Genomic DNA, 25,286 nt, shown 5'->3' with positions numbered 1-25,286 from the left:
GTTCATGAAAGAGAAACTCACTGTTTTCTGAAATTCTGGAACCCTTGTCAATATTTTTCACTTTGATCAAATTGATGAGGCTGACTAGATTGGAAGACTTATTCTTTCTTCTTCCTTTCTAAGACTAAAAATGTAATGATGAAGAACTGTCATTTTTGTTGTTTTCCTCTTTTCCCCTCAATACTCAGACTCTAAATCTCTGAACTCTGAATATATTAGTGTATGTAAACATTCTTCTAGTACCACATTATTTTTGTATGCAGTACAGCTGATGAGGTGCAAGATTCTTTTACGGTCAAAATTTTCATACAACGTAGAAGTTACCAGCAAATGGACACTGTGATTGCAGGAGCTTTACACTTTAGGACTTGGGACTAAATCCTTGGTTTTAAGTGGTTGTGGGTGTTTGTTTAGGCTGGCGATCCCTGAAATGTTATCTTCGTGCTGGTAACGCGTGCCTTACAAAGAACAAGTCGTCAGTGACTGCTTGCTGAATCCCTCTTATGTCTTCACTGCCCTGTGTATAAACCTCACTTCTGATTCTTTTCATCTTCAGTAGCCATCCTCTTTGTTCCTTTCCTCACTTCTCTTTCACACACTCTCACTATTTAAAATATAGAAGATAAGATTCTTTAGCCAGAACAAGAATAGGATTCAGAGATCGAGAGGGTTAAAAATGTATGTGACTCACTCCTCCAATGAGACTTTCTTAATGTTTCCCATAGGTAACTTTTTAGTGAATTTTCATCGAGGTATTACTATTGTTCACTTTCTAAGAACAGCTTTGGGAGAAATTACCAGTCCCTAAAGAAGTCTGTGCATTGTGTCTTGCCTCACGCCTCATCGTCTTTGACCCTAGTCCTGTCGTGAGTCACACAGCAAGGCAGAAGTGGCACAATACAGAAAGCACTGGTCTTGAGATACAGACCCGAGTTTGATTTCTCCTTACCGACTTATTAGCTGTGTGACCTTAGACAAGTCACCATTGTCTCTCTGAACCTCAGAATATGTACCTAATCTCATTAAAGATGAAGAGATCACATATGAGAAGTTTTCTACTATTTAATATGTTTGAGAGGCTCCCAAGTCAGATAACATGTAGACGGAAATTACTTGCTTTTCACTCTTTGCTTGAAGTCTTTCATTAGCTTTGAGTACAGGTAAGTCAGACTCACTTATTACCTCTCCTTCAAGGATATTGCGAGTGAGAGAATTTCCGTGTCGTTTCTCTCCCATGCAGATAAAAAAGTAATGCATGAATATAATTCATAAAAGTTTTATGTTCAAAATGGTTGTCCTAATCAAAATAAAAATATGAGGTCTGCATGTGATGTTAACACATATTATTTCTAACTTCTCATCATTAATGGTTGCCAATAGATGAAGTGATGGGAAGTGTTGGAATAGAAAGGAAATTGATAGGGAATTCAGTTATTAGAAAAGGAGAGCCTTCCATCCAGTCTCCTTATTTATGTCCGCCTCACCTTCAGTCTGTGCTCAACTCCTAGCAGCCAGAGTAACGCTGTTTAAATGTGAATTATTACATCACTTTCTGCTCCAAACCTTCCAGGGGTGTTCACCCCACTTGTAGTAAAACTCATTGTAATGGCTCAGGGGGTCATATGTGATTCATATGTGATTTAGCCCCTCTTAATTTTTCCATCTTTATTCACCCAGGTCCAGCCTCAGTGGCCCCCTTGCTGTTTTCTCCTGTGTCCCAGGCACACTCCCCTTCCGAGAGCCTTTGCACTTTCTGTCCTCCCTGCCAGGAGTGTCTTGCCCCACACATCTGTATGGCTCACGCTATCACCTCCTTCCATCGAAAGTTTCAAAAGCCCCTTCCTGGCACCCATGATGTTCCTTTTTTTCCCCATAGCACTGCTCGTTCAGCATGGCGTGTATTTTGTTTACTGCATGTGTCTCCTCAGCGGAGTATGTTTTCATGAGAGCAGGGATTTCTGTGGTTAAGTCCCTCATACCTAGAATAGTACCTAACACATAAATGTCATGTAGTAAAGATTTGCAGACTGTTGAAGGACGCCTGATTTCTTTGCAGGATCACTAGCTTGTCTGAAATATACTGTTCTCCCCAAAGCAGTGAGCGGCACGACGCCTCCGTCAGCTGGGCGTGTGAGATGAGGACTCTCCTGTGAAAGCGCGAGGCGTGTCCGTTAGGTAGTGAGTAGGTTCTCTGGTCTTGGGAAGCTCAGTGGTCTAATTGGGGCATGATTAGTGGAAAATGTTATTGTTCCAGTGGCAGTGTGTAATACCACCAGCTGGATCAAACCTTCTTCTTCATTCTCGTGGTAAGGAAAGGGTGCCGGGAAGGCACAGGACGATGATTTTAAATCCTTGCCATGAAACAAGGTGAAACATTTAGTCAGGTTTATCCTGAGGAGATGCCAGTATTAAAATTCTAAGAGATTTCTGAGCTATTTCCAAATGAAAAGCTGGCTGAAAGAAGGAAATTAGTGCTTGGGATTAAATTACAATTTCAGAATATTTTGATATTTGAGATAAAAGGAAACTATTTTTTAAATAATGTTTTTGTTTCTCTTGGGGGAGAGAGGGAGACAGAGGGGAGACTGTGAGCAGGGGAGAGGAGGGGCAGAAAGAGACGGACAGAGATCTGGAGCAGGCTCTACACTGACAGCAGGGAACCTGATGCAGGGATTGAACGGACCAACCATGAGATCATGACCTGTGCCATTTGATGCTTAACTGACTGAGCCACCTAAGCACCCTGGAAACAAAATTTTAAGTTGAGATTTGTAAATCAGAGACAGTCATAAATGTTTTGTCTCCCCCAAATATGGATCAAGATACGAACACACACCCATTTGACTCCTCATTACAACAGACAAGAATTGGTAGGGACAGGTATTATCATCAGAAGATGAAAGAATTTTCCAGAAATTTTTATTTCTGGGAAAGGAAAAATGGATAAATATTGAGAGATCAGTATACTAGAGGGGGCTGCAGTCTAAGCAGAACCCTAGAGAGACTCCTAATGTCATTTGCCCCAGCTTGCTCTGCGCACGTGCGTGCACACACACACACACACACACACACACACATGAAGGTGTGCACGTGTGCCCCTAACCCCTTTACATGTACACTACACACCTTTAAGTAAAGCTACTGCAACCCTGCATTTACATCTAGGCAGAAAACTCCTTTCTTAGACATTGAAGGAAACTTCCAGAAGAGAATAAGGATTACTAGTGTGAGTATCAGTACTCCACAGTAGATCCTTCTCATTCTGGAAACCTAACATCTGGCACCTGGTCTCATAACTCTAAGACCAAACCTGCTGAGAAACAGACCTCGTCCATATTCTCAGAGTTCTTACTCATCCTTCCCAATTAGAGACTTGACAATAAAACATACACAAGAGAATCTAGAATTCTTGTTTTTTAAATATCAACAGGTAACTAAGGATCAGTAGACATGAACCATTAACCAGTAGCTTGGAAAGAAAAGTCTAGAGTGGACACAGTAACCAACTACAGGGATAAAAACAATCCAGGGAATAGAAAAACCTTTAAGTTTTTAAAAAAGATATTCTCAGAATTTGAGAAATAGTGCATTCCTAAGAACAAGAAGTTATGAAAAAGGAAGCATCGGAGAACAAGTTAGAACTCTTAGAAACTAAAAATATTACTGCAAAAAATTTTTTTAATGCAACACAAGCACTGGAAGTAAACTCTAGGTAATGTCTCTCAGAATGCAGACTCAAAAGATAAAGAGGTGGAAAATGTAGGGAAGGAAAAAAAATGGGGCACAGTGGACCAGGTCAAGAACCAACTATTGGGAGTTCCAGAAAGAGACAGGTCTTTGGATTGAAGGGGTTCACCGTGTGTCAGGGAGGCTGAATGGGGGGAAAGAAAGTGAAAAACTTGGACATGGAGTGCCATGGTAAGATTTCAGAATGACAGAAGTTTTCTTTTAAAAAGAAATTCCTGAGAGAATGATAACAGCACACTTAGAACAGAAATCCGACTGGCATCGTATTTTAGTGACAGTGAATGCTCAAGGGTACTGGAATAAAGTTTTCAAAATTGTAAGGGAATTCATTTATTTGTACAACAAACATCAGGTGCCCGCTGTGAGAGAGGTACTTTTCTAGGCATTATTATTGAACAAAGCAGGCAAAAAAATTTTTTCAGCCTCCGTAGAACCTATATTCTGGTAAAGCAAGAAAAGCAAGATAATAGAGCGTGTGTGGAGTCAGAGAGATGATTGGGTTGTAAGTGCTGGGAAAGGACTGCAGCGGAGGAGCTGGGAAGTGCGCTGTACAGATATCATTTTCAAGTTAGGTTTCTGTATCCAGCTAAGCTACAGCTGAGCATTAAGAGCAATATAAAGAAAATCTCAGATATACAATGATTACAAAAAATTTAAATAAGTAATGTACCTGTTCATCCTTAGATACCTAAAAGAGTGTCCTAGCAAAACAAAGGTGATAAGGAAGACAAACGATCTTAGTAGACATGGATTACCAGACATTTTGGAACAAACCCAGATCTTCAAGGTACAGGGATCCCAAAATGATGGCTGTTCATCGGGACTATTTCTTGAAAGAGAAGTGCCCTCTCTTTTTCTTTTGCTTTTCTTTTTTCTTTCTTTCTTTCTTTTTTTTTTTTAACTGCTTTGTTTTCTGCAGCACCTGATTTGTTTACTACCTCTACGGGATTTTTTTAAAAAAGTGGAACCAATTATTCTTAATCCAAGATTTTTCACTTTTCAGAAGTACCCTCTTTAATCTCATGATTATGATTCAATCTCATGATTTTTAAAAGTTTCCTCCTGTTTCTTGTGTTTCCAAGAGAACATTTGCAGGAGCCAACCCACGCTGAATGCGCCTGATCTCGTCAAAAGGGGACATTTGTTCATATTTGTCAGCCTCTTCCTCTGTTTGATCGAAGTCTTTCATTTGTCTGATGGGTTTTCTCTCTTTGTTCATTTATTGAAAGATATTTATTGTTTGTTAAGATTAATTCTATCAGTGTTTATATTAAACCGTGTTGCAAATCTTTGCAACTCAAAAAGAGGGTGAAAAAGAAAGTTTATGATCAACGCATTTGCTCTGCCAAATTAGAGATGTCATTGCCTGTGGAGGGAAGGAAGGGGCTCCATAGCCAGAGAAAGCAGGGATCAGGATGCTTTATCACAAAGTCAGAGGGTGTCATTTACCGCAGCTCCTAGTTAGCCAGGGCCTGTCCTCCTCCTCTGGTCGCCGTAGAGCCCTCAGTAAAAGCCAGCTGAGGCTTTTTACTATCTGTTCTGCCTGGAATGTTTTTCTCATGAAGTTGAAGCTTGGCTTATTGTTCTCTGTGCTTACCCAGTGTTCTTCCTCAAGTGGTATTGACAGTGGCCCCTTACTTAGGGCCCATGATTGTTTCTTGCCTCTGCTCATCTCTGAGGTAGGGGGGTCCAGCAGTGGACTCCTTTCGCTCCTTCTCCACGTGGGTTTTTCCATCTTGTGTGGTACCTTCCTGGGCCTTTTCTCAATCTAGTCCCACTTTCATCATGTCTTTTAGGTTTCCTGTACAGTTGATAACATCTAGATTTTAATACTGATTCAGATTTTTTACCCCAATTTTATACTTGTTTGGTAATTTCAAAGGGTAATTTGAATGGTGAAGGAATTCTGAACTTCATTTTTTTTTTTTTTTTTTACTGATCTTGCTCGCCAAGAGTTTAAGTCTGCTAGCTCCATAGGATACTTATTAGGTGTTGTGTTTTATTGAGCTAGAAGTCTGATTACTTCTTCCTGAACAGACAAAGCTGTTCTAGTAATTTATCAGTCTTCATCAGATTTGAATATGAATTGGTTAAATCACTGTGAAATACAAATTGGCCCCTTAGGAAATCTTTGAAGCTTATTCTTTCTCTTTGGAATTAATGATGCTTCTAAGTTGTAGTAAGGTTAGTATAAGATGCCTTTTTAATTAACATAATTGATATGTAACATTGTGTAAGGGTAAGGTATACATCATGTTTATTTGATACACATATATTGTAATATGATCACCATCATGTCCCCTAGTATCACACCTTTTTTGTGGTGAATACCAACTTTTAAGTATATAATACAGTACTAATAACTATAATCGTGGTCCTGTCTGTACCTTGGAGCCCCAGAACTTGTCCTGTAGCTGGACGTTTGTATCCTTTGACCAACATCTTGCAACTTCCCCCACCCCCTGGCAACACCCATTCTGTGTTTCCAGGAGTTCAGCGTTTTTAGATTCCACACAGAAGAGATACCATATCTTTTTTGACTTATCTCACTTAGCATAGTGCTTTCAAGGTCCACCCGTGTTGTCTCAATGTCAGGATAAATGAATTTATATACACACACATAATCACATACACATACATGTATACACACACCACTTCTTTATTTCACCCATTGATGGACATTTAGATTGTTTGCAGACTTTATATGACCTGTTACAAAGTTTAAATCATCACTGCTTTCATAAAATCAAATGCTATAAAAATATCAAATGGTGTTAAGTATCTATCCTTATCCTTACATTTGGATTATAGCTAATTTTCACAAATAACATGTAAACCTATTTAAGTTCTCAGAATACGTATCTTAATGTAGATCGCATTCTATTTTTATCTGTCCTTCTTTCTCATTAACAAGAAGCTTTATGAAATCCAGCGGACAGGTTTTTATGTTTATCCCCACCCAGCCTTTAGCACTGGCTGTGGAAGTTTTTAAAATAATTACTGTGCTTATTTAATAATTTTTTTAATTGCTCAGTTTTTAGAGGTAGAAGAGGCTCTGACAATTCTATACATCACAGTTTTTTTGTTTAAAAAAAATTTATTTAACTTTTATTTTTGAGAGACAGCATGAGCAGGGGAGGGGCAGAGAGAGAGAGAGAGGGAGACGCAGAATCTAAAGCAGGCTCCAGGCTCTGAGCTGTCAGCACAGAGCCCAACAGAAGGCTCGAACCCACGAACTGTGAGATCATGACCTGAGCCGAAGTCGGACGTTCAACCACCTGAGCCACCCAGGCGCCCCAAAGTTACAATTTTTTAAAATACCATTTTTTAAAATGTGTATTCCAAAATTCTAGACTACTGAGGGGCTTCCCCTGAAATGAGGTGGATGAACAGTGAATGGCTGCATTCCACTTGAACCAGAGGATCTGTGCTTTCCCTGTTTCATGCTTCTGTCTCACTCACAGGGACAGTGTCAGGCTGGGAGGGTGCAGGCTGTGTCATTCCCAGGCATGCGGGACCGCGACTCACCTGGGACGCTGCTCCTGCCTCGTCTTTGGCCCTCAGCACATGAACCCCATGCTAGCTGAAGACGAGAAATGTGTCCCTAAACCTGCTCTGTCTCTCTAATGACTTTCCTACCAGAAGGTTTACTGATTTAATGAAGTGGGCCTCAGATGTCAACTTCACGTCTCTTGAGGGCAGCATCATGTCTGCAAAGATGAACTGTGAAGATGAATTCCCCGTTCACCTGCCAGACGCGTACGCTGGAACGCTGTGTCTTCCCCTTCCTGTACCTCGGTAAACTCATTTAGAAAATTATCACAACTCTTCTTCACAGACATGAAAGTGCTCGGCATATAGTAGTCACTCATTGTTTGTACTCTTCCAACCTAACTCTGTTTCTTATTAAAGATTACTATCTCCGAGAGGCCTGACTCATTTTCCTTATTACTTTTCAGGCAGTTTTGTACAACGATAGATCTGTTCTAGAAAATCATCATGCCGCATCAGCTTGGAACCTATATCTTTCTCGCCCAGAATACAACTTCCTTCTCAATCTTGATCATGTGGAATTCAAGCGCTTTCGTTTTTTAGTCATTGAAGCGATCCTTGCCACCGATCTTAAAAAGCATTTTGATTTCCTTGCTGAATTCAACGCCAAGGTTTGTGTACAAATTAATGTCTAGCTTCAAAGATGGAAATCATTATTGTCAGCATTACTGATAAAGTGTTTTTTAATGTTAAGTTAGAATTAATACTACTCATGAAGTCATAGTATCTGATGTGAGACAATATGTCAATATTTTTAAAAACATTTATTATAACACGTCCTAATTTCCTTTCTGACACACAGACTTATAACTTGCCTTCACATGGTGATAAGCCAATTAATGATGCAAAAAGCTTTTAGGGGCAGAGTGGAGAAAGTTGTGCCAAGTAAGGTATTTCATGAAAGTAAAGACGGGTTTCTCAGAAGCCGGTTATGCTCACCTCGCTACACCTGTTGATCCCTTCCTCACATTGGTGTTTAGCCGGCTGGCGTGGGAGAGGACCATCCACTCTTCCACTGGGACATGTGCGCTCATTAAAGAACTGTTGGGGTTGCCCGCTATGCACGGTCGTCCACAGAATAAGGAAAGAACAGGTGAAAGTCTTTGCCTTCGAGAATTTGCATTCAATGGGGAATTGAGAATCACTATCCCTCATGGGACAGTGCTACTCCTTGGACTGTGTTCTACCCATCAGAAGACATCAGGAGTGGAAAAATGCTTTACAGACTCACAGATACACACGGCTTTACAGCCTCCTGAGGGAAGGATACTCCCTATTTGGCTGGCAGGGAACTGTTCCCTTGATGACATTTGTGACCTAATGAAAAGGGGCACTGTCAAGGGTAGAGGAATTAGACTTACCCCCCCCCCTGGAGGGGAGACCCTAGATGTGGCTGTCATATTAATAAAATGCTTAGAAAAATCAGTAGGAAATCTATATGCCTTTAAATTATTTTATAGTTGTGTAGCTTTATTAACTTTTATTTAGTGATAAAAGTCCATTTAAGTGCTTAAGTCAGAGTAACAGATGTTTGTTTTTACAGGTAAAAGGTCACCTACTCAGTACTTTTGAATCTGTGTTCCTCAGAGATTTCTAGTCTCTAGTCTCTTAGGAAAATGCTGTACACGGGTTCAGTCAAAACAGCTTTCCTTTTTAAGTGTTTTCTGTAGTGACTTTGACAAAAGGTTTGGTGCCCCAAACCCTACCCTTGTGCTAAAGTTCAAAAGCACTGATGTGGGCCTTGCACTTAATTTTTTACAAGAGGAAATTTGAGGGTTTGGAAGGCATAATAAGTTGCCTCCTTAGTGATGGTAATTACCACTTATTTAAATAACAGTGTTAGAATTTACCGTAAACTAGGCATTTTTCATTTACTAATCCTCATGGCAATATGACTAGATTGGTTCTACTTTTCCTATTTTATAGATGAAGAAATTTAGATTCAAGGAGATTAAGTAATTTTCCCTGTATCACACAGTGAATAAATCATTGAGCCAGGATTTGAAACCATTGGGATCAGCTTTTAAAACTTGTCTTCTTTCAACTATACCATATTTTCCTTTCACAGCTAAAGCCAATTTCTCTGTAGATCCTAAATGTTCTTTAAAATAGAATTTATAATTCGTAAATGATTTATTAATATTTGCATATACATATAATTATAGTATATATTATATATTAAATTGTATATTAATTACATGTGTAACATGTACACACAAGTTACAACTTTCTGTGGTAATCACAAATATTGAAACCCACGGTTTATTACGTTTTTATGGTACTTTGCTTCCTGTGAAACAAAATTAGAATGATTCTTCAAAAGGAAACAACCCATATTCCTTACTATAATTTAGATAGGAAACAGCTTTAAGATACTCTGGGGAGAGGGAAAACCCAGTTCCTGTGCCCTGAAAAGCTAAAATGATTGTTTTTCCAAAATAGGCCAACGACGTAAACAGTAACGGTATAGAATGGAGTAATGAGAATGACCGCCTGTTGGTATGCCAGGTGTGCATCAAGCTGGCGGATATAAATGGCCCAGCGAAAGTTCGGGACTTGCATTTGAAATGGACAGAAGGCATCGTCAATGAATTTTATGAGCAGGTAAGTTGAAACATGACATTGGTGGGATTTCTGAGAGCCGCCATCTGAAGACGCTAGTGTTTGGGATTTGGGTAAGCTACATTAAGTGTTTGAAGTGTGGTTGCTTTGACCGAAAATGGTCAGAAATTGTTAAATTTGCTCTGGTCTTAGTATTTTCTCAGCTCTGTTTGCTTTTGCTGCTGAAACTTAAAACAACAAAAAATAGCTTATTGCCCGTCTGACCTGAGCCAAATATCCCTTTAGTCTAGAAGTAATGCTACACTGCATTAGGACTCCAAGATTGCTTTTAAAACTCTGAGTGCCTGTAACCTGGCACTCAGATGAAATTGTTTTTAATTGATTCAGGGTGTACATAGATTATATTAAAGAATATCAATCCATTTTCAATCCTGCTGTAGAAACCTGCCTTAGAAACATCAATTGGGTAAAAGTCCTGGCAGAGGGTAAGGCGTTCAAGGGCTAGAAATGGGGATAAAGGAGATATTTCATGGTTTTTAAGGATTCAAAGATATAAACATGCTCTTATATGTTTTAAAATCTTGTCTTTAAAAAAATACTGTAGCTGAACTCATTTGTACGCCCCACATGCAGCAAAGCCAATCACTGAGGTGTTGAGTAGGCAGCAAGGAAAGGGTTGGTTGGAGAGGTAGCCAAATTAGGAGATTGAAAGCAGACCTCAAGTTTGCCTTCTCAAAGTGGGAGAGTCCGGAATGTTTAAAGGCAAACTGAAAGGATGGAAGCATGAAGGGAGAGGAGCTATGTGATTTCAAACTCAGATGAAGTTAGTAGAGAAGGTTGAAGTCATTCTGTCACCCGCATCTACATGGACATTCTTTATGTTTTCATGTGACCGTTGGCTAGAATACAGCATCCATTGCATGATTGAAGGATAGGGGTTTAGGCCCTTTTACATCAAAAGTTTGTCCATTGAACCCTCTGGGTCTGTGGTCCTGACTGGTTCTGGCTGGTTTCCTAGTGTGACGCCTTGAGTCTGTGCCAAACAACTAAATCAACATTTTGCTATTACAATCTCAGGCAAGAATTTTATCTATAGACACATGGTGGCAAACTGCATTCCAATTACAAGCAGATATGGGTAAAAAGTTACAGTTGGACTTATTAGTCCTGTTAACCCTTTGGTTACTAGTTTCACTAACAATTTGCAGAATCTTTACCATTTTCTTTAAAGTTTATTTTGAGAGATAGTGCACAAACAGGAAAGGGACAGAGCCTGACTTGGGTCTCAATCTCATGAACTGTGAGATCATACCTGTCGAAATCATGAGTCAGACACCTAAATGACTATGCCACCGAGGCACCCCTCTTTACCTTTTTGTCCAATTTTGAGGCTCCCCAAATGTAGAATATACTGATTTCCCCAGAAGCAGCATTTCATTATCTCCAAAATACCAAATACATCTTTTTGACTTTGTAATTGCACTCCTTCGGAATCCTTTTCTCCTCTCAGAGAGTCCCCTTAAAATTTCTTGCAGGGTGGTTTAGTGATCACAAAATCGTTTAGTTTCGGTTTGGGAAACTTTTTATTTCTCCTATTTTGAATGATAGCCTTGCTGGATGAGGAATTCTTGGCTGCATATTTTTCTCATTCAGCACATTGAATATATCCTATCATTCCTCTTTCTGGCCTGCCAAGTTTCTGTGGGTAGGTCTGATGTGAACCTGATACGTCTTCCCTTGTAGGTCAAGGACCTTTTTTTCCCTTGCTGCTTTCATGATTCTTTCCTTGCCTGAGCATTTTGCAAATTTGAAATTTCCTTGCCTGAGCATTTTTTTTCCCTTGCTGCTTTCATGACTTTTCCTTGCCTGAGTATTTTGCAAATCTGCCTTCTGGATGGTCGGTTTTTGTTGCATTTAATAGGAGTCCTCTGTGCTTCCTGGATTTTGAGGTGTCTTTTCCCAGGTTAGGAAAGTTTTTTGCTGTGATTTGCTCACATAAACTTTCTACTCCTTTTTCTCTCTCTTCATCTTCTGGGACCCCTATGATTCTGATTTTGTTCCTTTTTAATGAGTCACTGAGTTTTCTAATTCTAATTGTGCTTTTTGGCCTTAGTTTCCTTTTTTTCTTCTGCTTCATTATTCTCTGTAGTTTGTCCTCTGTATCACTGATTCACTACTCTGCTTCATCCATCCTTGCCACTGTGGCATCCATTTGAGATTGCATCTCAGTTATAGCATTTTAAAATTCATCCTGGCTAGACTGTACTTCTTTTATCTTCACAGAAAGGGATTCTGTGTTTTTCAACCCCACTTAGTATTCTTATTATCATGATTCTAAATTCTAGTTCAGACATCTTGCTTGTATCTGTGTTGATCAAGTCCTTGGCTGTCATTTCTTCCTCTTTTTTCTTTTGGGGTGAATTCCTTCATTTCATCATTTTGAATGAAGAAAAAGAATAAATTAAAAACAAATTTAAAAATTGGGGCACCTGGGTGGCTCAGGTTATGATCTCACACTTTGTGGGTTCAAGCTCCGTGTTAGGCTCTGTGCTGACAGCTCAGAGCCTAGAACCTGCTTCGGATTTTGTGTCTCCTCTCTGCCCCTCTTTGTCTCAAACATAAAAAATAAAGTAAAAAAAATTTTTTAATGTAAAACAAAAAAATCAAAGGATGCTAGATCCTAGGTGTGTTTTGGTCTGGTTGTTGAAAGAAGTTTGATAGAATAGAGAAAAAAGGGAAAGGAAAGGAAAAGAAAAATATGTTTGAAAAAATTTTTAAATGTATACAATAAAGTAAAATGAAGTGACAAAAGTAAAATAGAATACAAAAATTAAAAATATTTATAAAAATGGATGGTAAAACTTACCATCCAAGAATAAGAAAAAAAAATTTTGAATAGATAGACCAGCAAACAGAATGAAATATGATTGAAATTAACATCCAGCTTCCCCTAGAAGTCAAACTATGAAGCAGTTAGTCTGTAAACTAAACAGGCAGAGAGCCTTGTGGTATTCCTCTAGAGTGCATTTGGATGGGGCTTGGTGTAACAGCTGTGTTCACCACGAGATGATGCTGCTTAGTTTACTGGGGTAGCTCCTTGTGGTGAGTTAATGGGTGTATATGCACAGGCATGGGAGGGATGTAAATGGCATCACCCAAATACCCAGGCTCTAGTTTCAGAACTCTGTGGTCTCACCCCTGGTAATCAGGCACCCTTCCTTTGGTCTCTGGCTGCTGTCCACTCCCCACTTTTACACTGTCCATGACCAAGGCATCAGGCTGCCAGGCAGCATCTCCCTCCCAAGTTTTATCTCAGATGGGGTTGCTTTCCTAACCCCTCACCTCTGAGGGCCCTCCAGCTTTGACCCACTCAGACCCTCTGGGGGATTGTCTCCCCAAGCCATGATTGGGTGCTGGCCCGCCCTCTGGTACTTTTATGTGACCGTGCAGATGCCTAGCAACTGCAGCTGGGTGCCAGCCCACCGCAGAAAACGTCTGCATGATCATATAGCCAATAATGCTTCAGGGGATATGGTAAATCACAACACACATCTGGTACCAGGCTTCACCACCCCCTAATGTCCTTATTCCAACACTGGCAAATATGGTTGTTCTCTGGGGTCTCCTGGGAACCTTTGCCTATGGGGAGACTGCACAGCCTCTACCAAGTGTCCTCCCAGCAGGGGAATTACCTTTTCCCTGTGTGGTCAGATCTAAATGGTTACAAATGTTTACCCAGTTTATAGATTGCAGTGTACATTTGTGTATCACCACCTTCATTCTCAAAGATAATTGAAGCGGGCCTCAAGCTTCAGTTCATATTCACAAAAGAATTTTATGCTAAGGAAAATGCCATCTTTATATTATATGTACAAATAGAGGTCATGAAAATAGTATATGCCAATTTTAGAAAACTCACTCAGTGAAAGAACATTAGAAAAGTTTATTTAGACCCACTTTTTTTGGAAGTTTTTTTTTTTTTTTTTTGAGAGAGTGAGCAAGCAGGACAAGGGCAGAGAGAATCCTAAGCAGGCCCCACACTGCCAGTGTGAAGTCCAACACAGGACCCAAACCCACCAACCACAAAATCATGACCCAAGCTGAAATTAAGAGCCAGACACTCAACAGACTAAGCCACCTACTTGCCACTATTATATTTTTAAATATCCTAAGTATATAGAATTCTTACTAAGCAAAGTTAGAATCATGCTTGAGGTTGAATCCCAGGTTCTCTTTTTTACCAGCAATGTGACCTAGGGTAAGTTACTTAACCTCTCTGTGCCTGTCTCTTCATTGATAAAATAGGAATATTTTATGGGACCTACCTCGTAAGATTGCTGTGAGGATTAGATGAATTATTAAAGTTCTTAGAACAGTTCCTGACACACACATGCTCAATAAATGTCAGCTATTGTAATTCCAGGTCTATTACTAAACACATTATTTCAGACAGTTTCACTTAATCTAAGTTTCATTATTCATATTTAGAGAAAAAGGTTGTCTGATACCCTAGTACATGGAGTTATCGTGATAACTAGGGTATTAAGGTTAAATGTACTACTCTATATTAAATTTTTTTTATCTGGTTATGCTATTTAACATCTCTTGGATACGGACACAAAATTCTAACCTTCACCAACTTTTAATTTTTTTATCATCTTAATTATCCTGTCTTTATACCCCTATATCCATTTAAGTGCCATGGGCTTAGGAAAACAAAACTATTTAAAAAAAAAAAACAAATTTATGAAATTGTAGAATCCTGTAGGTAGACCCAACTGAGTTTTTTTTTTTTTTTTTTTTGGGGGGGCAAACAATAGTTTTCTTCCTCACAGAAGATAACATAGACTTCATCATGGGCCAATTACTAGGACCATTTCTGGTTGTTGCCCTAGGAGAATATTGGCTCCTCACATGGACACTGCCTGCCTACAGTTTATGCAGTCTGCAGATTATTCATTCCCCAGCAGTTCAAATCCTGGGAACAAAAATGTTCATTGTACCCTTTGGGGAATGCTCAGTACTGTGCTAAATACTTAATATTGCTTTTCATCCTCAGAGCAGCCTTTAAGGCAGATTATTCAGATTTTACACATGAAATGGGCATAGAGCTTGCTCAACACTGCACAGGTGGTAGGTGGCAAAAGCAGGCTTTGAAACCACATTGTCTGATCTCAAATTGTGCTCTCTGAAGCCCGGGCGCACACGGGAGGGGGCATCAGAGGGCGCACAGTGGGAGCACTGGACCCGGAGTCTTCACCACAGCCTCAGTGCCTCTCCTCCATCTGTTTTACATACTAGGTTTTCTGATTCAATTCATTATAAAGTTCTGCTGCTAGAAAAGCATGTTGAAAAGGCACTTAAAAAATTCAACTCTGCACATTTGAGGTACAACAACAAAGTTTCCATGATACCATCTTGTAGAAAATATCTACATGATGTAGAATTTTGCAGGTTATTAGATTTTTTTTAAATGTATATTTTTCCTGCTAACTATCAGTCATACTAGTTGAATGGTGGAGTATGAAAATAGTTCAACTATAAGGATTTCTCCAATATTTGGGAAATCATAAACAAGACTAACAGTAATTGGACACTTCTTTGTAAAAATTTTGATATATACTATGCATATTTAAAAACCTCAAGATAGGGGTGCCTGGGTGGCTCAGTTGGTTAAGTGTCCAGCTCTTGATTTTGGCTGTCATGCATGCTCCCATCAATAGGGAGATAGAGCCCCACATCGGGCTGTGCACGGACAGTGATGAGCCTGCTTGGGATCCTCTATCTTTTCTCTCTGACCCTTCCTAACGCACATGTGCTCAGTCTCTCTCAAAATAAGTGAATAAAAACTAAAACCACACACACATGCCTCAAGATAATTTTAACAGCAAAGCTCAGTGGTTATTCTTTCAGTCGTTAACAATGTACATTTCTTTTTAAAATGATCAGGGAGATGAAGAAGCTAATCTCGGTTTGCCCATCAGTCCCTTCATGGACCGTTCTTCGCCTCAACTAGCAAAACTCCAAGAATCTTTCATCACCCACATAGTGGGTCCTCTGTGTAACTCCTATGATGCTGCCGGCTTGCTGCCGGGTCAGTGGGTAGAGGCAGAAGATGATGAAGATGCCGAAAGTTGTTATGAAGAAGATGGCGAAGAATTAGATACAGATGAAGAAATAGATGGCAACTTAAATCCTAGTAAGAATAGAGGGATACTATACTTTCCCAGCTGGGTAGTTGCAGTTAATAACATTAAATTTGGGTCTTTGTTTTTAAGAGACCGATTCCGTAATTCTGTCCGGAGTAACTAGTATCTAAATGTTCAGCTTGAATGGTCTCGAGTCACTCCTGTGCCAAGTGTCTTGGTTAAAGGAGCAGCTCACTGGGTACTGTCCTCCGGCCAGTTCGCTCCAGGAGGCTCTCCCTGTGCAGCACCGTAGGGCTGTCCCCATGTCTGATTGTGTGAGGTGAGTGGCTCGAGGGGCTAGTCCTTGGATATTCGCCATCTTTCCAGCTACAAATGAAATCCATTACTTGCTCTTTAAAGGAGAATTTAAATGAAATTGTATCCAGCATTCCGAGCCCACTGTAGCGAGAAAAGATAGCATGATATGAAGAACTGGCCCCCCGCCCCGCCCCCGTCTCCAGGTGTCCTCACGATCAGCATGGTGAACAGTGGTCTTCAGCCACCGCCATCTGAGCATCAGCTCAGGCAAACTGACTGGCTTCCAAAACTTACGTCTACTCACTGAAGCTGTGGTAATTGCGTTTAATTCAGTACTTAAGTCCTAAAAACGTTAACTGCATTGTTCTTTATCATTTGAAGAAATTTTAGTGCCCGTCCTCCTCTCTCACCGCCCCCAAGTCTTCCCTAATCCCTTTCTCCGCTTCATTTTCATCCGTTAAGCCCATCCCGCGTTCTGCTTCTCCATCTTTCCATAAGAATTTGAGCTGACTGATTACCAGTCAGACTGTATCAGTACAACCCCAGGGCCCTAGATAAATGCCGGGAAAGTAATAGGCACTCAGATATTGAGGGAATGGATGATTGAATCATATTACTAGGATTAGAATCTCTTTGTTTCAAACTTCACAGAACCACAGAGAAGGAAAGGCAGACGGCGGATATTTTGTCAGCTAATGCACCACCTCACTGAAAACCACAAGATCTGGAAGGAAATCATTGAGGAAGAAGAGAAATGTAAAGCTGACGGGAATAAACTGCAGGTGGAGAATTCTTCCTTACCTCAAGCAGATGACATTCAGGTCATTGAAGAAGCAGATGAAGAGGAGGAGAGACAGTTTGAATAAAAGAAAAGGCATCTTGAAGAAGGCACACGGGCTGTGCCCAGGGTCAGGAGACCTCACCTGGCACTGACCCTGCAGACTCGCAGCCACCCGCTCCTGGGTGGCCAGGCCCGAGGACTTCCAGGGGACCCTGGTGGCGCTTTCGGCACCTGGACACTGGGTGACTGTCCGCAGAGCGGGGCTTCCGCTGGCTCAGCTGCGAAGCCCTTCGTGAGCGCCCCCACGGGTTCAGACTTTGTCCTGATAATGCTTTGCCCAGCAGTCAGGTCTGCTTTTCCATGAGGGAAAAAATTCAAGTGACCTCAGTTTCCAAAATGGCCAGAACTTTTTGCTTTCACAAAAACAGGATTCATATGGTTTTTCCAAATGTGGCTTTTAGGTTTTTGAATGTTTTGGGGGAAAAAAAATGTGCCTGGCTAACAAGGAATCCAGGGTTGCCTTTCTGAGGGATCTGTTCAATGCCATTCTCCCAGCTACATTTATCCGTGAGAGACCGAGTGACCTTTGTTAAATCTAACAAAATACAGGCTTTTCACTGTTGCGTGTTTTCTACTATGGCTGTTTTATTTCCACTCTGCCAGAGTATTCAGGTTTGCCACGGACAGCCGAAGTCTGAATTCCAGTCTTCCTGACTTGCATGCTATGGTTGCATTTTTAAAGCAGTTCAGGGTTAATAAGGAATTGTATTGTTTAGTCAAAACTGCTATTACTCTTTCTCAGGATTAGTATTTTTCAAGATTTAGTTCATATAAACACAGATTTGTCAGAAAAAGAATTGTCCTAAAGGTGTTAACTTTTTATGAAGTGAGCATTATTTTCTCTCAGATCTCATAATTTGAGACTAATTAAAGCCAAGGAAAAGGAGAGGTGTAATGAAGCTAATCCTATCAAAGAACAAAGGCAGTAGTCAGAGTTCTAAAAGACACAGTGAATAATTAGAATGTGTGCTTATCTTTAGGTCTGTATCTTAGGTGTCATAGGGTCAGTCACTGTAAGACTGATGCTAATCTTCGTTAATTTCCTCCTGCCTGGAGCCTACATGACAGAAGGGACGGATGACTACTCGGTACTTCTGGAGCCCAACCGCAAGTCTGATTTTTAAGAAAGAAAATGGTGGGGAAGACTTAATTGCAAAGAAAGTGGATATTTACAATGCTCATGAACTCCTAGGGTACAGATATATACCTTAGTTTTAAAAAATTGAAGATATAAAGAGCAGCCTAAATGATAGCAAGATGGTAGACTAATTTGGGGGTTTTTTTTTGTTCTTGGAGACCATATTTTGGATCCATGTAGCTTTTGTAGACGGTAAAAACATTAATTTTCCAAGATGATTTGAGTTATGATGTCGGACAGTTTCTTACCTACCTGCAATATTTGGCATATCCCAAAGATCTATAGAAGTTTTGGAAGTTTTGATCTTATAGAATATTTAATGAATCACCAGGCTTTATTTATTAGACATGTTGAGTGCTCGGTTCCTTCCTGCCACTTTTGCTACCACTGTCACATAATTTGTAACCTGGTCGCACATTACTAAGTAATAAAATTTTAACTAATTTATTGAGTTTGCACTTACAGTGTATATATCCTGTGCTTTTATTTCTCCAGTGCACATTTTGCATCCTGCATATACTTCTGCTATTGTAAAGCACGTGTGTATAAATTCACATGTGCTTTTATGCATAATGAAACTCAGATTTCCTATTTTATTAAAATTTTGTATTGGGGTTAATGTATATTTTCTCTCAAAAGTAATGTCTTATTAAAATACTACTACTGAGAACTCCTTTTTAAATAATTTTTATTTAGCCTTTGCTAAATAATTGACATATGTTAAAATAGCCCAAAGAAACCTGAAACAAATTCGTAAATTGAGAAATGAATGTGACTATATTAAGTATATACAGTGCTAGGCTATTAAATGAAATCTTACTTGAAAAATTGCCATAAGCCATGTTACATATCCTATTTTGGTCACTACTCAGCCTAATTTTATTTTAATTTTCACCATGAATTTAGTATCACTTTAAAGTCACTGGCCTTAGAAATAATCTTGTAGTGTTATATGTGCTTAGCGATATTCTTTTTCCATTAAAAAAAATCTTTTTAAAGTTCTTTCCTGATTTGCATTTCCTGAAATGCAGGAGTCTTCTTGCATTGCTGAAGTCAAAGATTTCTTCTGTCTAGATCGCCTCTCATAGGAACAAACTTCACAAAAGATGAACAAAGCCAACCCTGGCTCCTTGTTCTAGTTGCCAGACTAACCCGAGCAGCTCTAGAGGGCGGGTGGGGGTGGCGCCTGGCCCGTGGAGCGGGGACGAACAGCTTCCCGAGGGGACAATGACTTACGTTGGAGATAATTGCTTGTGGGGAAAAATCACACTCTGTAGAGGCCAGGACAAGAACGCATCCTCACACTGGAAGGGCCAAGAAAGGGTTAGAGTGGCTGGAAGGGAACAGTAGAGGGAGTAGCTAATGAAGGGCGTGGTAAAGCATGACGGGCCATTTAAGTGTTTTTCCTCAAGGAAATGGGGAACAACTAAAAAAGTCTTAATCTGCAAGAAGGATGTGATTAGATTTACATTTTCTAAAAATAAACCTTATTTTGAGAGCCAGTGAGCGAGCAGGGGAAGGGCAGAGAGAGGGCGAGAGAACCCAAACAGAATGCCCACACTGTCAGTGCAGAGCCGGATGCTAGGCTTGAACTCACAAATCGTGAGATCATGACCGGAGCTGAAGTCAAACATCAGACGCATAACCGATTCAAATAACGTACCATGTCAAATGGAAGAATAAATTTAAACAAGGGGAGATCTCCCTGATCTGGACATGAAGAAATTACAGGACAAAAGAGAGGTAAGTAGACTTAGAGATTCAAGATGTAGAATCAGTTTGCCCTGGAGATTAATTGGATAGGTGGATAGGATGGTAAGCAGAAGACATTGACTTCTAGTGCCCCCCCCCCCCCACACACATATAGCCTATTGGTTCTCTTTCTCTGGAGAACTTTGATAGACGCCCCCAGAGAGAGAGAGAGAGAGAGAGAGAGAGAGAGAGAGACACACACACACACACACACACACACACACCGCCCCCCCATTGGTTCTCTTTCTCTGGAGAACTTTGATAGACGTCCCCAGACACCAGGAAACGAACATGAATGAGAAGATCAGAAATGAATCGATCCAGACCACCCAAATGACTGTGGATGCTGCACTGTGTGGTCAGAACAATGTAGAAGCACCTGGGGGGCTCAGTCAGTTAAGTATCTGACTTTGAACTATGTTATGATTGCTCTCCATTCCCAAGTTTGAGCCCCGTGTCAGGTTCTGTGCCGACAGCTCAGAGCCTGGAGCTTGTTTCAGATTCTATGCCTCCCTTTCTTCCTGCCCCTCCCTGACTCATGCTCTGTCTCTTAAAAATAAACATCAAAAAGAAAAAAATGCATATGTTTACAGAAATAAGATCCAAATGACTGAAAGAGAGATAGGGAGGGAGAGAGAAAAGAAAGGAAGAAAAAGTGGCGAAGCAGTAAGAAACATAAAACTCACCAGGCACAGAGGTTCCTGGCTGGCTCAGTTGGTGGAGCATGTGACTCTTTATCTTGGGGTTCTGAGTTCAAGCCCCACATTGGGCATGGAGCTGACTTAAAAAAGGAAAAAAACAGGTAAAAATGGCCATAAGATTGACTGCAAACATCTTAGTATCAACACTAAAGTCGTTAAAATATTATCTTCTAAAAAAAAAAAAAAATCTGTCAACTTAATCACCAGAACTACCAAAAGTCAAGGTAAAATAAAGACATTTTCAGATAAACACCGCTGTTTTCCCATGAACAGAATTAACCTAATGAAACTTCAGAGCAATGCTTCTAAAGCTTGCTGTAAATGTGCATATAAATCATTTTGTGATCTGATTAAAATGAATATTCTCATCTAGTAAATTTACAGCAGACCCAAGGGTCTGTATTCCGTGGGGCGCTCAGCTAGCTCAGGTCCGCAGGGTGTGCGGCTCTTGATTTTGGAGTCAGGAGTTCTAGCCCCGTGTTAGGCCTAGAGCTTGCTTTAAAAAAAAAAAAAAAAAAAAAAAAAAAAAGAGTCTATAGGCCTTAAAAGTAGGTCCTGGAGAATGTAGATGTATTTTTTAAGTTTTCAGGTGATGTGATGCTGATGCTACTGGCCTGTGGGCCACATAGAAGAGTAGCAAGAATCTAAAGTATCTACCTTAGGAAAGAAAAAGGACCCTGGGCGAAGATAGGCCAGGCAAGAAGGAAAAGTAAAAAAGATTGATAAATAACATGTTTAGGTAAATCTAACCAGTCCTTTATACGAACTAAAAATTTTGTGGGCCCAATCCTGGGTAACAAGCACATGTCCATCAGTTAAGGGTCTGTAGCTTCAAAAAAAAAAAAAAATTGAGATACTAACTTCACAATTTGTTAAATTAGGTATGTATATATGCTAAAATTAAGGAGGAACTACTAAATTTTTTTAATGTTTATTTTTGAGAGAGAGAACATGAGCAGGGGAGGAATAGAGAGAGAGGGAAACACAGAATCTAAAGTAGGCTCCAGGCTCTGAGCCGTCAGCACAGAGCCTGATGCAGGGCTTGAACCCATGAACTGTGAGATCAGGATCCGGGCCGAAGTTGGACACTTAACCAACTGAGCTACCCAGGCACCCCATGAACTACTAAATTTTTAAAGATAAAGTGTTTCTAAACTGGTCCTGATAATGAATTGATAATGTAACAAATGAGAAAAGAGAAACAGCTGGACAAATGGGAAGAATGAGGAACAAATTTTAAAATATCAACACCTACAAGAAATATAGTCACTATTTTGGGTTAGCACATCTAATCTATCGGACAGGATTATTAAAAAAAAAAGAACTTGAGTAGGGGTGAGGTGCATAGGAGGAGAGAGAATCTTAAGCAGGCTCTGAGCTCAGCATGGAGCCCAGCATGGGTCTGTCTCACAAGTCTGGGACCATGACCAGAGCCCACACCAGTAACTGGATGCTCAACTGACAGCCACCCAGGCACCCCCAGACAGTATTTTTTTTTTAAAGCCAACATTTATATAGTACTTTTAATGTACTAATACTAAGCACTGTTCTTCATAGTTTGATGTTTATATTATCACATTTTTAGATAGATATTCTCTTTTGAATGCAAATTTACCATTACATAAAATATATGTATTCACCTAATAGTCTAAAAGATGCATGAGTCAAAAGTGTGTTGAACTACAGAGAAAAATTGTTATTTCTACAACCTGGACAGATTTAACACATTCAATAAGTTAAATAGACCAAAAATTAATAAAAATATAAAACAGTAGTATTAAACACATACAGAACCTAAAACCCAATAAGACAATTTTACATAATTATCCAAAGAACATTTATAAAATTTGACCACATATTTGTCTATAAAGCAAGCCCCAATAAGAGTCAAAGAATAGGTACCCTACAAGCCCTGTTCACTGGCCACAAGACAATTAGTCTTCAGTTATTTAAGTGTATTTATTTTGAAGAGAGAGAACATGAGCAGTGGAGGGGCAGAAAGAGAATCCCCAGTAGGCTCCACGCTATCAAGGCAGAGCCTGAGGCAGGGCTTGAACGTACGAAACAGGAGATCCTGACCTGAGCTGAAATCAAGAGTTTGATGCTTAACCAACTACCCATGTGCCCCTTTCTTTATAAACTATATCATACACACACACACACACACACACACACACGTATTACGAGAGAGAGCGAGCGTGAGCACGCGCAAGGGAGAGTGCAAGCGTGTGCAAGTGAGCAAAGGAGAGGCAGAGAGCGAAGGAAAAGGCGAATCCCAAGCAGGTTCCACAATTAGCATGGAGCCTACACAGAGCTCAACCCACTAGCTTGAAATCATGACTGGAGCCAAAATCCAGAGCAGAGGCCATCCAGGTGCCACCATTTCTATATATGCCTGATGGATTAAAGAAATTGTTCCAAGTAACTCCATAAAGAACTAAAGAAATGATAATGGCATTTAAATGTAAGTAGAAGTGATTAATAGTTTAATTATTCACTGTACTACTTTCCAAAATTTAAGATGTAGTGAAAATGGCACTTGAAGAGAAACTTAGGACATTAGCTGTTTATATTAGACTGATAAGTTGAGCTAAGGATCTACCTGAAGAAATTAGAAAAAGAATGGAATATAGATATACCACATTAACAAAATGAAGGATGAAAATCACAATAGAGCAGAACAAGCATTTGACACAGTTCACCATCTGTTTATAAAATCTCTCAACAAAGACAACTGGGTTGCTCAGTCAGTGAAGCAAGCTCAGGTCATGATCTCACGGTTTGTGGGTTTGAGCCCCACATCGGGCTCTGTGCTGACAGCTCGGAGCCTGGAGCCTGCTTCAGATTCTGTGTGTGTGTCTCTCTCTCTGCCCCCCTCCCCCACTCATGCTCTGTTTCTCTCTGTATCAATAATAAACATAAAACGTTTAAAAAATCTCTCAACAAATTGGTAACGGAAGAAACATAATAAAGACCGTATATGACAAGCCCACAGTTAACATTCTAAAATAAGAAGACACAGATGCCTACCCTCATCATTTTAATTCAACACAGTATTGGAAATCCTAGCCAGGGCACTCGAAGAAATAAAAGCTTCTAGTTTGAAAGGAAGAAGCAAAATTGCCTCTACTTGCAGATGACAGGCTATTGTACACTCCAGAAAACCCTGAAGACTCCCCTCCAAAACTGTTAGAATAAACAACTTCAGTAAAGTTGCTGGGCATAAAATGAAAAGTCTCTTGCATTTCTATAAACAAATGAAATCTGGGGCACCTGGGTGGCTCGGTCGGGTGAGCGTCCAACTTCAGCTCAGGGCATGATCTCAGAGTCTGAGTTCGAGTTCCGCATCAGGCTCTGTGCCAGAGCCCGGAGCCTGCTTTGGATTCAGTGTCTCCCTCTCTCTGCTTCTCCCCCATTCACTGTTTCTCTCTCTTTCAAAAATAAGCATTAAAAAATTATTTTAAAAAGAAATAACAGAAATTAAGAAAAAAACATTTACAATTTCAAGGAGAAAGTACATAATAAATTCAGCTAATAAGGTGAACATACTAAAAAGTAACACATTGATGAAGAAAATGTAATGCAAAAAAAAATTGAGTCCTCATGGTTGAAAGTATATTGTTAAAATTGACTTAATGCAATCTCTATCCAAATTCCAGTGGCATTTTTAGGATTGAATATAACTGACATGAAATTTGTATGGAAGCACTAGGCACCCTGGATAGCCAAAGAAATCCTGATAAAAACAGAGTTGAACCCATCATGCTTCCGGATATCAACCTTTACTATAAAGTTATAGTTATCAAAACAAAATAATAATGAGCTAAAATCAGACATGTAGATCAAAAGAAAAGAAGAGAGAACCCAGAAATAAATCTACACATATATGGTCAATTTATGAGAAAGAAGCCAAGAATATACAGGGCAGAAAGGATGGTCTTTTTGGGATGCCTGGGTGGCTTAGTTGGTTAAGCGTCCGATTTTGGCTCAGGTCATGATCTGAGGTTGGTGGGTTTGAGCCCTGCATCGGGCTCTGTGCCGACAGCTCAGAGCCTGGAGCCTGCTTCAGATTCTGTGTCTCCTTCTCTCTCTAACCCTCCCTGCTCATGCTCGATTTCTCTCAAAAAATAAGTAAATGTAAAAAAGTTTTACATAAAAGAGAAAGGGTGGTCTTTCTAATAGCGTCGGGAAACTGGGCAGCTACAAGCAGAAGAATGAAACCGCACCACCTTGTCACACCACATACACACTAAACTCAAATGTATTAAAGACCTACACGTGAGACCTGAAACCATAAAACCCAGAGAAGAAAACATGGGCAGCTAGCTCCTTGACGTGGATGTTGGCACTGATTTTTTTTGATAGGTCACCACAAGCCAGAAACAAAACAAAATCAAATGGAACTATATCAAACTAAAAAGTTTCTATATATATCTTCACTAAAAAGTTTCTATTCTATATCTCCACCAAAAAGTGAAGGAAGCCATCAACAAAACAAAAGACAAGCCACTGAATGGAGAAAATATCTGTAAAGGACATACCTGATA

The 25,286-nt window shown here is 39.9% G+C and overlaps 1 protein-coding gene across 1 annotated transcript in view; it reads left to right on the top strand.

The window, feature by feature from the left end:
* The window catches only part of PDE3B (phosphodiesterase 3B), a 161,063-nt gene extending 142,313 nt beyond the window's left edge, over window positions 1–18,750 (top strand). The window contains exons 14-17 of the mRNA XM_029915561.1: window positions 7,707–7,910; window positions 9,742–9,903; window positions 15,811–16,060; window positions 16,959–18,750. Of these exons, the coding sequence (XP_029771421.1) occupies window positions 7,707–7,910; window positions 9,742–9,903; window positions 15,811–16,060; window positions 16,959–17,173 (831 nt within the window). The 3' untranslated portion in view covers window positions 17,174–18,750. The remainder of the gene's footprint in view (window positions 1–7,706; window positions 7,911–9,741; window positions 9,904–15,810; window positions 16,061–16,958) is intronic.
* The last annotated feature ends 6,536 nt before the right edge of the window (window positions 18,751–25,286 follow it).

This window comes from Suricata suricatta, chromosome 11, assembly GCF_006229205.1.
Source record: "Suricata suricatta isolate VVHF042 chromosome 11, meerkat_22Aug2017_6uvM2_HiC, whole genome shotgun sequence".
Classification (NCBI taxonomy): Eukaryota; Metazoa; Chordata; class Mammalia; order Carnivora; family Herpestidae; genus Suricata; species Suricata suricatta.
The sequence above is the reverse complement of the archived record's forward strand: the minus strand, read 5'-3'. Positions and strand labels throughout refer to the sequence as shown.